This window comes from Lipotes vexillifer, unplaced genomic scaffold (genome assembly GCF_000442215.2).
Source record: "Lipotes vexillifer unplaced genomic scaffold, Lipotes_vexillifer_v1.1 scaffold899, whole genome shotgun sequence".
Classification (NCBI taxonomy): domain Eukaryota; kingdom Metazoa; phylum Chordata; class Mammalia; order Artiodactyla; family Lipotidae; genus Lipotes; species Lipotes vexillifer.
Window position 1 is genome coordinate 349,063 of NW_006784311.1, and position 10,826 is coordinate 359,888.

The 10,826-nt window shown below is 63.0% G+C and overlaps 1 protein-coding gene across 2 annotated transcripts in view; it reads left to right on the forward strand.

Annotated features, from left to right (window-relative positions):
* SLC6A8 (solute carrier family 6 member 8) overlaps positions 1-7,946 on the forward strand; it is an 8,521-nt gene extending 575 nt beyond the window's left edge. The window contains exons 2-13 of one of the 2 annotated variants that reach the window (XM_007456641.1): positions 2,166-2,297; positions 3,385-3,634; positions 4,008-4,146; positions 5,128-5,262; positions 5,354-5,457; positions 5,546-5,670; positions 6,442-6,554; positions 6,629-6,766; positions 6,846-6,948; positions 7,040-7,140; positions 7,230-7,400; positions 7,806-7,946. In XM_007456641.1, the coding sequence (XP_007456703.1) occupies positions 2,166-2,297; positions 3,385-3,634; positions 4,008-4,146; positions 5,128-5,262; positions 5,354-5,457; positions 5,546-5,670; positions 6,442-6,554; positions 6,629-6,766; positions 6,846-6,948; positions 7,040-7,140; positions 7,230-7,400; positions 7,806-7,946 (1,652 nt within the window). The remainder of the gene's footprint in view (positions 1-2,165; positions 2,298-3,384; positions 3,635-4,007; positions 4,147-5,127; positions 5,263-5,353; positions 5,458-5,545; positions 5,671-6,441; positions 6,555-6,628; positions 6,767-6,845; positions 6,949-7,039; positions 7,141-7,229; positions 7,401-7,805) is intronic. The other variant, XM_007456642.1, reaches the window with a different exon arrangement.
* Positions 7,947-10,826: the final 2,880 nt, after the last annotated feature.

Consider the following 10,826-nt stretch of genomic DNA (forward strand, 5'->3'; position numbering starts at 1 on the left):
CCCTTGGGGGGGGGGGCTTCCAGAGGTGAGGAGCCCTGGCTGCCCCCACAGGTCAGGCACACAAGTGGCACATTGTGTGGGCCCCCCACGTGTGCACACACGAACACACACACAATGGGCCACTCTGTCCCTCCCTCTGCTTTCCCCTCCCTTCCCTTCCCCTCTCTCCCCTTCCCTCCCCTCCCCTCCCTCCCCTCTAGCCTGGGCCTGGAACACTGGGTGCCTGAGCCAGGCTTGGGAAGCCTGCAGCCTGGGCCGCCTGGCGCCGCCGCTGGACACACTGCATGCACACCCCATGCCTGCCCGCCCGCCCGCCCCAGCCCAGCTTAGCAACAGCGATGGGCACGCGTGTGTCCTGTGACTGCAAAGCAGCACCAGGGTTGGTGGGAAGCCGCAGTGACTAGATGACGGGTGGGAAACTGAGGCCCAGAGAGAAGGCCTTTGCCCAAGGTCACAAGCAAGAAGGATGCTGAGACCAGAAGCCAAGCAAGCTGCAACCAAGCTCAGCTTTTGAGTAGTGGAGAGTGCCGAGTGGGGGCAAGGGTAGGGGTCCTGGAGAGGAGAAGGGCTCCCCCACCCCCAGCCTGAGGTCCCTGCCAGCCTCCCCCAACCTTGTCTCCTTCTGTCCTTGCTCACATGCCCTTTCAGACACCCTCCACTCTGCCCACTGGCAGACGACTGCTACCCACCTACCCATCCACCCTCTCCCCTGGACCTTCACACTTGCAGGAAAGAGTCTGGGTGCCGGCACAGGCCAGGGCTCCCTTCCTTTCGCCCAAGCTCGGCACATCCCCGGGCCTGAGCGCCGGCCACGGAGTGGCTTGTGTCCACAAGTGCGTGTGTTCTCTGTGCCCGTTAGTTAGGTCACCATAGGTGAGTAGGGGCAGAAGCCTTGTAGGGGACCCCCAGCCCAGGAAACAGGGCTCTAAGGGCCCAGGGGCTGCCGTAGGCCCCTCGACACTCCACCTCCCCAAGACTGTTCACCTTGGGCCCCTGAGTCAGCAGCCACCCCTCGCACTGATTCACTCAGTGGGAAGTTATGATGGGCCCCGGGCGGAGCCTGAAGCTGGGGCTCCACCCGCCTCCCAGGGCTTCTGAAAGCCAGGCTGGCTGGCCTGGCCTGGCTGAGTTTGGGTCAAGTCCCCACCTGGCTAAGGGGCCACCCTGTGCAAGTGGCCACCTTGAGCTTCATCCCCCAGGTGTGTTCCTCATTCCCTACATCCTGATCGCCCTGGTCGGAGGAATCCCCATTTTCTTCTTGGAGATCTCACTGGGCCAGTTCATGAAGGCCGGCAGCATCAACGTGTGGCACGCGTGTGTCCTGTGACTGCAAAGCAGCACCAGGGTTGGTGGGAAGCCGCAGTGACTAGATGACGGGTGGGAAACTGAGGCCCAGAGAGAAGGCCTTTGCCCAAGGTCACAAGCAAGAAGGATGCTGAGACCAGAAGCCAAGCAAGCTGCAACCAAGCTCAGCTTTTGAGTAGTGGAGAGTGCCGAGTGGGGGCAAGGGTAGGGGTCCTGGAGAGGAGAAGGGCTCCCCCACCCCCAGCCTGAGGTCCCTGCCAGCCTCCCCCAACCTTGTCTCCTTCTGTCCTTGCTCACATGCCCTTTCAGACACCCTCCACTCTGCCCACTGGCAGACGACTGCTACCCACCTACCCATCCACCCTCTCCCCTGGACCTTCACACTTGCAGGAAAGAGTCTGGGTGCCGGCACAGGCCAGGGCTCCCTTCCTTTCGCCCAAGCTCGGCACATCCCCGGGCCTGAGCGCCGGCCACGGAGTGGCTTGTGTCCACAAGTGCGTGTGTTCTCTGTGCCCGTTAGTTAGGTCACCATAGGTGAGTAGGGGCAGAAGCCTTGTAGGGGACCCCCAGCCCAGGAAACAGGGCTCTAAGGGCCCAGGGGCTGCCGTAGGCCCCTCGACACTCCACCTCCCCAAGACTGTTCACCTTGGGCCCCTGAGTCAGCAGCCACCCCTCGCACTGATTCACTCAGTGGGAAGTTATGATGGGCCCCGGGCGGAGCCTGAAGCTGGGGCTCCACCCGCCTCCCAGGGCTTCTGAAAGCCAGGCTGGCTGGCCTGGCCTGGCTGAGTTTGGGTCAAGTCCCCACCTGGCTAAGGGGCCACCCTGTGCAAGTGGCCACCTTGAGCTTCATCCCCCAGGTGTGTTCCTCATTCCCTACATCCTGATCGCCCTGGTCGGAGGAATCCCCATTTTCTTCTTGGAGATCTCACTGGGCCAGTTCATGAAGGCCGGCAGCATCAACGTGTGGAACATCTGCCCCCTGTTCAAAGGTGAGCAGCCCCAGGCAGCCCCTCTCACCCTCTCCCTCCGGGACCTCTCCCCTTTCCCGCCGCTGGGGCAAAGCTGGTACCCACTTGAGAAACAAGCCTGAGCACCTCCTGTCTGAGCACCGGGCCTGGGACGCCCCCCAAGCTGTGAGGAGAAACTGGAGGACGTGCAGACCACCTGGCTGACCTTGGGGAGATGGAGACTAGAGTGGGGGATGGACCTCTCCACCAGGGCGAGAAAGCCCAGTCCCAGCAGCGCCCGGGACAGGCCCTGCCGAGTATACTTGGCTCGCTGGGGCTGAAAGGAGGGTGGCTGGGCGTGAGACGTGATGGCAGGAGAAGCCAGAGGGCCAGCCTAAGGAGCTGGGACGGGAGCCATTGAAAGTTCAGGGTCTGAAGGGAAGGACCAGTGGCCAGGGTTACCGCCAAGCCCCTTCTGTGTGTGGGCAGTGTTCACCCATCAGCTCAAGGCTCTAGGAGGTAGGTCCTACTGTTACCGTCCTCAGAGGCTGGGGCACAGAGAGGTGAAGTAAGTGACTGGCCGAGGTTGCCTGCTGAGAGGGTGACTGTCTCCCACACTGCCCCAGGTCCCCAGAAAACCCCCCAGCTGCTGGTACGGGAGGCCACTGGGTGGGGGGCAGGTGGAGGCATGGCCTTCCTTCAACCATCATGGTGGCAGTGGGACCCAGGAGAAGGGGACAGGTATGTGAGACTAGGGAAACAAGAGGACTTGACTCTCAGATGGGGGCAGGATGTGTGCTCTGCTTTGGGGCTGGGGAGGATGCAGGAGGTGAAGCAGGGCGGGGGCAGGGAGCAGGGGCTGATTTGGGGGGACAGATTGAGGAGTTAGCCTAGCGCTGGGGACACAGCACAAGGGAGACTCCAGGGGGACTTGGGAGAGGTCTGGTTGGACAGCAACAGAGAAGGATCTAGTTGCATGGATGGTGTGGGAGGGGGAGGACGGCAGATGCAGGGAGCAGGATGTTAGGGGTCCAGCAGGGACCGCTGGCAGTGCCTGGCCAGATAGATAGTGGGGACGGTGGGGAACTGGCCAGAAAAGAGCCTGCGCGGAAACTCTGCTCCTCTCCAGGCCTGGGCTATGCCTCCATGGTGATCGTCTTCTATTGCAACACCTACTACATCATGGTGCTGGCCTGGGGCTTCTATTATTTGGTGAAGTCCTTCACCACCACGCTGCCCTGGGCCACGTGTGGCCATACCTGGAACACTCCCGACTGTGTGGAGATCTTCCGCCACGAAGACTGTGCCAATGCCACCCTGGCCAACCTCACTTGTGACCAGCTTGCTGACCGCCGGTCCCCTGTCATCGAGTTCTGGGAGTGAGTCAGGCACCTCTGGGCCAGGCCCCGCCTGTCTCTCTGGTCTCCCACACGTAGCTCAAGTCTGCATGTGTGTGCGTGTGCACGCGCGCGTGTCGGGGCCTGCCCTGTGGGGATGAGGCCAGGGGTGTGGAGCGGGCGGTGCCTGCCCACCTGGGGAGGGAAGCGGGGGGGCTGCTGCTGGGCCCACTGGGGACGGCGTGGGGCCAGGCCGCCAGGGGCTCCAAGGCTCCGGGGACACAGACTGCAGCGACTTCAGGCTGCAAGCTTGGCCCGGGCCGGCCAGGTGCATGGGGGAGACTGGCTGGACCCAAGGGCTGCGGCGGCGGGGGGGGCTTGCTGGCACAGCCCTCATGGGCCTTCCCTCCCCCAGGAACAAAGTTTTGCGGCTCTCCGGGGGCCTGGAGGTTCCGAGGGCCCTCAACTGGGAGGTGACCCTGTGTCTGCTGGCCTGCTGGGTGCTGGTCTACTTCTGTGTCTGGAAGGGGGTCAACAGGAAACGTACAGCCGGGGTGATGGCAGCGCTGGGGGCAGCACTGCCTGGGGGGCTGTGGGTGTCTGCCAGCGACCACTGCTGCCACGGGAGGAGACTGCACCAGGGCCAGAGCCCGAGGAGGGGCAGGGACTTCAGTCCGGGCCACTTGATCCCCACCCCCTGGCTGGAGAGTCCTCCCCACCCTGCGCCCCCAGGCCCGGCAGCCTTCTGACCCGAGTGGAGGTGGAGAGGCCCCGGCAGCGGCTTCCCCTTCCCTGGGGTGGGGGCATCCCTGGCTCGCCGTCCCTCCCTTCCACTTTCTCTGGGTTCTGGCTCTGCGTCAGCTTTTGACCTTCTCGGTCTGTCTCTCTCACCTGCCTGTCTGCCCTCGGGGACCCAGCGGGGAGCGTGGACCCATCCCTCCCTCAGGGGCTCCCTGTCAGGTTGTGGGGACAACTGTGTGAACAGACACACAATAAGACAGCGTGCCGATGGTTGCGGGACACGCGGGGCACGGCCAGGTCTCTGGAGGGCGGGAGCATTCCAGCAGGGTCTGCAGAGCAGCCGCTTGGCGCTGCTTGCGTGGGAGGCAGAGGCCTTTGCTGTTGTCTTGATCTTGCCTCTGTCTCTGGCTAGCTGAGTTCTAATCCCCGGCACCAAGGACCCCCGCCTCTCTGCAGACCAGGACCTGGAGTCGGCATGGGAGGCGTGGGACCTGCCTGTGGGCTGCAGCCTCGCTCCCTGCCAGGGGAGGGCCCTGCCTCTCCCTCCCTCTGCAGCTGACCTGTGCTCGCCGTGGGGCTGCTGGTGCCCCAGCCAAGCACCCAGCTTCCTTTGGGAGGAGTCGTGGCTCTGATGAGTAGAAGGGGGTGCCGCTGGGTGGCCTCCCTCCTCACCACTGAGCACACCGGCCAGCAGAGGGGGGGCGGGCGGGCGGGGACGGTGGCCTTCCTGGCAGCCCTGCACAGGCCAGGGAGGTGGGTGCCGCAGGACCCCTATGAGCACCCCCGCCCCCCAGGTCGTGTATTTCACCGCTACATTCCCCTACGTGGTCCTCGTTGTGCTGCTCGTGCGTGGAGTGCTGCTGCCTGGAGCCGTGGACGGCATCATCTACTATCTCAAGCCTGACTGGTCGAAGCTGGCGTCCCCTCAGGTGACGTGGAGGTCGGGTGGGGGGACACGGCGCGGGAGCAGGCTGGCCTAGCAGGGCTCCTCACGCCTGCTCTCCCCTCGCTCATCTCCAGGTATGGATAGATGCCGGGACCCAGATTTTCTTCTCTTACGCCATTGGCCTGGGGGCCCTCACGGCCCTGGGCAGCTACAATCGCTTCAACAACAACTGCTACAAGTAGGCACTACAGCCCTGCCACCCCTGCCCTGCCTGCGCGTGGGCAGCAGGCAGTCTCACCAGCCCACACGGTCCCCTCTGCCCCCAGGGATGCCATCATCCTCGCACTCATCAACAGCGGGACCAGCTTCTTTGCTGGCTTCGTGGTCTTCTCCATCCTGGGCTTCATGGCCACAGAGCAGGGCGTGCACATCTCCAAGGTGGCGGAATCAGGTAAAGACGCCCCAAGCCCCGGCCCGGCCTCCGGAGCAGCGGCAGCTGCTGTCTTAACGGACCGTGTTCGCGAACGCACACAGAACGACGTTCTGAGAAATGAGAACAATTCAAACTCAATTTGTCACATCACTCTGGGCCAGGAGGCCTGCCTGAGCAGCTGCGAGGCACAGCTGTTCAGCCATCTCAGGCCAGGCCACGTGGAGCCCCGAGCCCCCATCCATCTGTATGCAGGGGCCTCGGGGTATGTCCTCACACTTGCCTGAGTGTTGTAAAGGGAAAGGTCGGCCTTTTCTGGGTCAGTGGTGACCTGCGAGCACAGTAGCTGCTGGAGCCCAGGTCCAGAAGGCTGAGCCAGACACGCCACTCTTACGGGTACAGGTCTACCGAGGGCTGGCGGGAACCTTCCGGCCCCTGGTATGGCGCGCGCGCGCACGCACAGGCACGCGCACACGCACGCGCACGCACAGATGCATGCACGTGCACACACACACGCACAGATGCACGGACGTGTGCGCGTGCGCGCGCGCGCGCGCACACGCACACACGCACACACGCACACACGCACACACACACACACACACACACACACACACACACACACACACCGGGGCTCGAGTGGCCCGGCAGTGTCTTGACACAAGCGGAAAGGCCCTTGGCCACAGGGTGCCCTGGCATCGTCCACTCCTCTGGTACCGTGGTGCGGGGTGGAGGGGGACAGGACGTGTGTGGGGGGCTCCAGGTGTCCACACCCTGCCCCTTCCCCCTCAGGGCCTGGCCTGGCTTTCATCGCCTATCCCCGGGCCGTCACGCTGATGCCTGTGGCCCCGCTCTGGGCTGCTCTGTTTTTCTTCATGCTGCTGCTGCTTGGCCTTGACAGCCAGGTTTGCGACGGGGGGCGCAAGGGAGGGGGCTGGGAGGGGGGGGGGGGGGCACGGCCTGAGTTGCCCGGCCACAGTTTGTAGGTGTGGAAGGCTTCATCACCGGCCTGCTGGACCTCCTCCCGGCCTCCTACTGTTTCCGCTTCCAAAGAGAGATCTCCGTGGCCCTCTGCTGCGCCCTCTGCTTTCTCATCGATCTCTCCATGGTGACCGATGTGAGTGGGGGCAGGGTGAGGGACGCCCCTGGCCTCGGGCTGCCGGCTGCCACCTTCCCTGACCTGGCTGCATCCCCAGGGCGGGATGTATGTCTTCCAGCTGTTTGACTACTACTCAGCCAGCGGCACCACCCTGCTCTGGCAGGCCTTCTGGGAGTGCGTGGTGATCGCCTGGGTGTACGGTAGGTCTGGGCCGACAGGCAAGCCGGGGGTGCGGCGCGGTCAGGGGTGGTGCGTCTCTAGCTCTGGCCCTCCGGCCTCACGTGACCCCAGGAGCCGACCGCTTCATGGACGACGTGGCCTGCATGATCGGGTACCGACCTTGCCCCTGGATGAAATGGTGCTGGTCTTTCTTCACCCCGCTGGTGTGCATGGTAAGGGCCGGGAGAGGCCGGGCAGGGCGAGGCGCAGCAGGGGCCCGCAGCGGTGGCTGCCGGCTGAGCGCGAGGCTTCTCGCCCGCAGGGCATCTTCATCTTCAACGCGGTGTACTACAAGCCGCTGGTCTACAACAACACCTACGTGTACCCGTGGTGGGGCGAGGCCGTGGGCTGGGGCTTCGCGCTCTCCTCCATGCTGTGTGTGCCCCTGCACCTCCTGGGCCGCCTCCTCAGGGCCAAGGGGACCGTGGCTGAGGTCAGTTCCCCGCGCCCGTCTCCCGCACACCATCCCTCCCTCCCGCTGGCTGGAGACGTGACCTCCAGAGCGCCCTGCCCCTTCTCCCACCCGCCAGGACAGACCGCTGTGCCGGAGCCTCCGGGCCAGCCCGGAGCGGGGCGTGCGGGAGTTGAGTTGGCCCTCCAGGGCCTCGCTCAGGTGGTGGAGGCGGAGGAGGCCTGTCCCTAGCCTCTGTTCTGGCAGCCACTCGGCCCTCCGCTGAAGCCCTATTTATTTCCCTGGCGAAGGGAGCGGGGCCCGGTCAGGAGGGGCGCGGGCGCGGCCCCGGGCCCCAAGTTGGTGGCAGGTGGCGGGAAGCGGAGAGAGGCCAGGGACAAGCAGGTGCCCCTCCCCCGGGACTCAACGTGGCCCTGTCTCCCGCAGCGCTGGCAGCACCTGACGCAGCCCGTCTGGGGCCTCCACCACTTGGAGTACAGAGCTCAGGACTCGGATGTCAGGGGCCTGACCACCCTGACCCCAGTGTCTGAGAGCAGCAAGGTGGTGGTGGTGGAGAGCGTCATGTGACAGGTGCCCCGGCTCACATCACCAGCTCACCCTCTCGTAGCCATAGCAGCCCCTGCTCTGGCCCCCCACCCCCCCAGGGGGCTTGCCTTTCCCTGACACCTACGGGGTCTGCCGGGGTGGGGTGGTGGAGGGGAGGAAGCACCAGAGTGCTTATAACTAAAATAACTTTTTCCATTTTTAATAAAACGCCAAAAATATCACAACCCACCAAAAATAGATGCCTCCCCCACCCCCCTTAACCAAGCTGGTGCACACGCTGCGTGCCAAGCCCTGCCGCCCGCCCTCCAGTGCCCGCCACCGTCGAGTCTCACCTGACCCCACCAGGCCCTGCCTGCCTCTCTCCAGGCTCTGCCCGGCACACCCTTGGGTGCCCCTCACCCCAGGGGCAGCAGTGGCAGCTCGGGGAACAGGGAGACTGGAGGGCAGAGGGGGCAGGCGAGGGAGGGGGCAGCAGAACCAAGGCGAATATTTCAGCTGGGCTAGACCCTTCTCCCCGTCCCTTCTCTAGAAGCTTAGAGAGCCAGCCAGCAAGGGAACCTTCAGTTCCTGAGCCAATTGCCACCAATAGCAGTTGTGTGAGCTTGAGTGCATGTGTGCGTGAGTACGTAGGGTATAGACATAGATCTCTATTTCTTAGCCAAGGTGAATACCAGGTGTAAGTTGTGCCTGTGGGCAAATGAGGCTTGTATTTTGCACATTTTATAAAAACTTGAGATTTCTGCTTGTATATTTCTAAGAGAAACACCCCAACGTCCCTCTCCTTGCCACGCCCCATCCCTTTCAGCCCCTCTTACACCTCTGCCCCAGCCAAGGAGTGTGAATTTATAGATCTCATTTTCATAGGCAAAACAGAAGCTTCAAGCTGTCGAGTGTGTGAGTCTGTCGTGTGGGTATGCACGTGTAGTCCCTGGTCCCAGACTGGGGTGGGAAAAGTGCATGGTGGGGACCTCGGTGGGTGTCCGCACACTCCCCGCTCTGCCCACAGGTCGGCAGGGTGAGCCGACGCAGGGTTCTGCGGGGGGATCCGGACCTGGGGCTGCTCACTCAGCATGCTCAGGCTGACCCACACCCTGCGCCCTGGGCTGGGCGCCCCTGCGGCAGGGATCTGAGGTGGGCATCCGTCCCCCACCCCAGGGATCCTGCGCGCGGCTCCCACCTGCGAGCTTAAGGCTGACGCACTTTCTACGTCTCAAGTCCTCCGCGTAGCAGCTTCACTTAACCCACGTCTGTGTCACGTCCAATCCCGAGACAGCCGAGGGGGCCCTAGAAAGGCTTCCCTCACACCCTGACGTGGGCTGGAAGGGTGGGGGGCGGGTGAGGGCGGCGGTCCAGCGGGGACACCCTTACTGTGCTCAAAAGCCACTGCAAACATAGCAATAAAAACGTCATTTTCCAAAAGCTGGCTCCTGCCCGCCCTCTGTTTGTCAGGTGCCGGAGCTGCAGGTGGAGGCCTCCCCACCTCGAGCAGCTTCCTTGGGCAAGTATTCGCCCTGAGGGTCTCTGCACCTGGCACTGTTCTGGGAACTTGGAACGGAACAGGGAAGGAATCCGGCAGGAAGCCTTTTCCCCACGGAGCTGACATACTTGGGGAGCAAGGATAACGGTGTGCTGAAGAGGAGCATGCCGAGCGGGGAAGGTGGGTGTGAAGTCCGGGCGCTGAGGTTTGCAAAGGCTGCCCAAATGCTGCACTGAACAGGTGCTCTTCTGAGGGCAGGTGAGGGAGAAGGCTGGGGAGGAGGCTCCAGCAGAGCCCCCAGAAGGTGGAGATCACTGGGTGGGACCAGGGCACTAGCAGTGCAGGTGAGAAGTGTCTGGGTTAGGGACCTGTTTGCAAGGCAGAGCCAACAGGCTTTTGGGTGGCTGGGATGCCAGGGACGATGGCAGTTGCCAGGCCCTGCACCAGGGAGATGAGGAGGTTTGGAGGGGATGGTGGTGTCAACTGAGTAGAAATGTCCAGTAGGCAGGTGGACAAGGAGTTTGAAGTTCTGGAAAGAGTCTGGGCTGGAGACGGAATTTTGGAAGTTCTCATTACACAAAGATGGCCCCGAGAGCCCCGAGCCTGGATTAGCTCCCCGGGGGGCTGGGGGGTGGGGAATGGGCAGCTGGAGAGGGAGACGTGGCCCAAGCACTTGAGTGGCCCTGGGACACTCAAGAGGTGGCAGAGGGCTTCCCTGGTGGCACAGTGGTTTAGAGTCTGCCTGCCGATGCAGGGGACACGGGTTCGTGCCCCGGTCCGGGAGGATCCCACACGCCGCGGAGCGGCTGGGCCCGTAAGCCGTGGCCACTGAGCCTGCGCGTCCGGAGCCTGTGCTCCGCAACGGGAGAGGCCGTGACAGTGAGAGGCCCGCGTATCGCAAAAAAAAAAAAAGAAAAGTTGTCCCCCAAACATGATCATTTTGCTCCTCCACCTGTTGCAGGGGGAGGGCAAAGCACGTTTTGTTTTTCTATAAGTGCATCATTCCTTTGTAACAAGGTCACACGGAGAAGGGTTATATAGGGGAAATACACTAAACTGTGAACTTTCTAATCTCTGCAAGGAGTTAATTCCATTTCATTCCATAAAAAAAAAAAAAAGAGGTGGCAGAGAAGAGGGGGGACCTGCTGCAGAGTCTGAGGAGGCTCGGGAGGGGCCCCCGAGTGCCAGACGGGTCCTGGAACACGTGTGAGGACCCCCCCCAACCCCGCCCTGGGCGTCAGGGAGGAGGGAGCAATGGGCTCTGTCGGGTGCTGCCCACGGTCACGAGAAGTGAGGCCCAAGATCGCCAGCTGCGTTTGGTGACAAGGTCGGTGACAAAATCGTGGAGACCTGGATGAGAGAGGTCTGGTGTGGAAGGGCCAAAGCCTGATTGGAGTGGTATTAGGAAAGGAGTGGAAGCAACC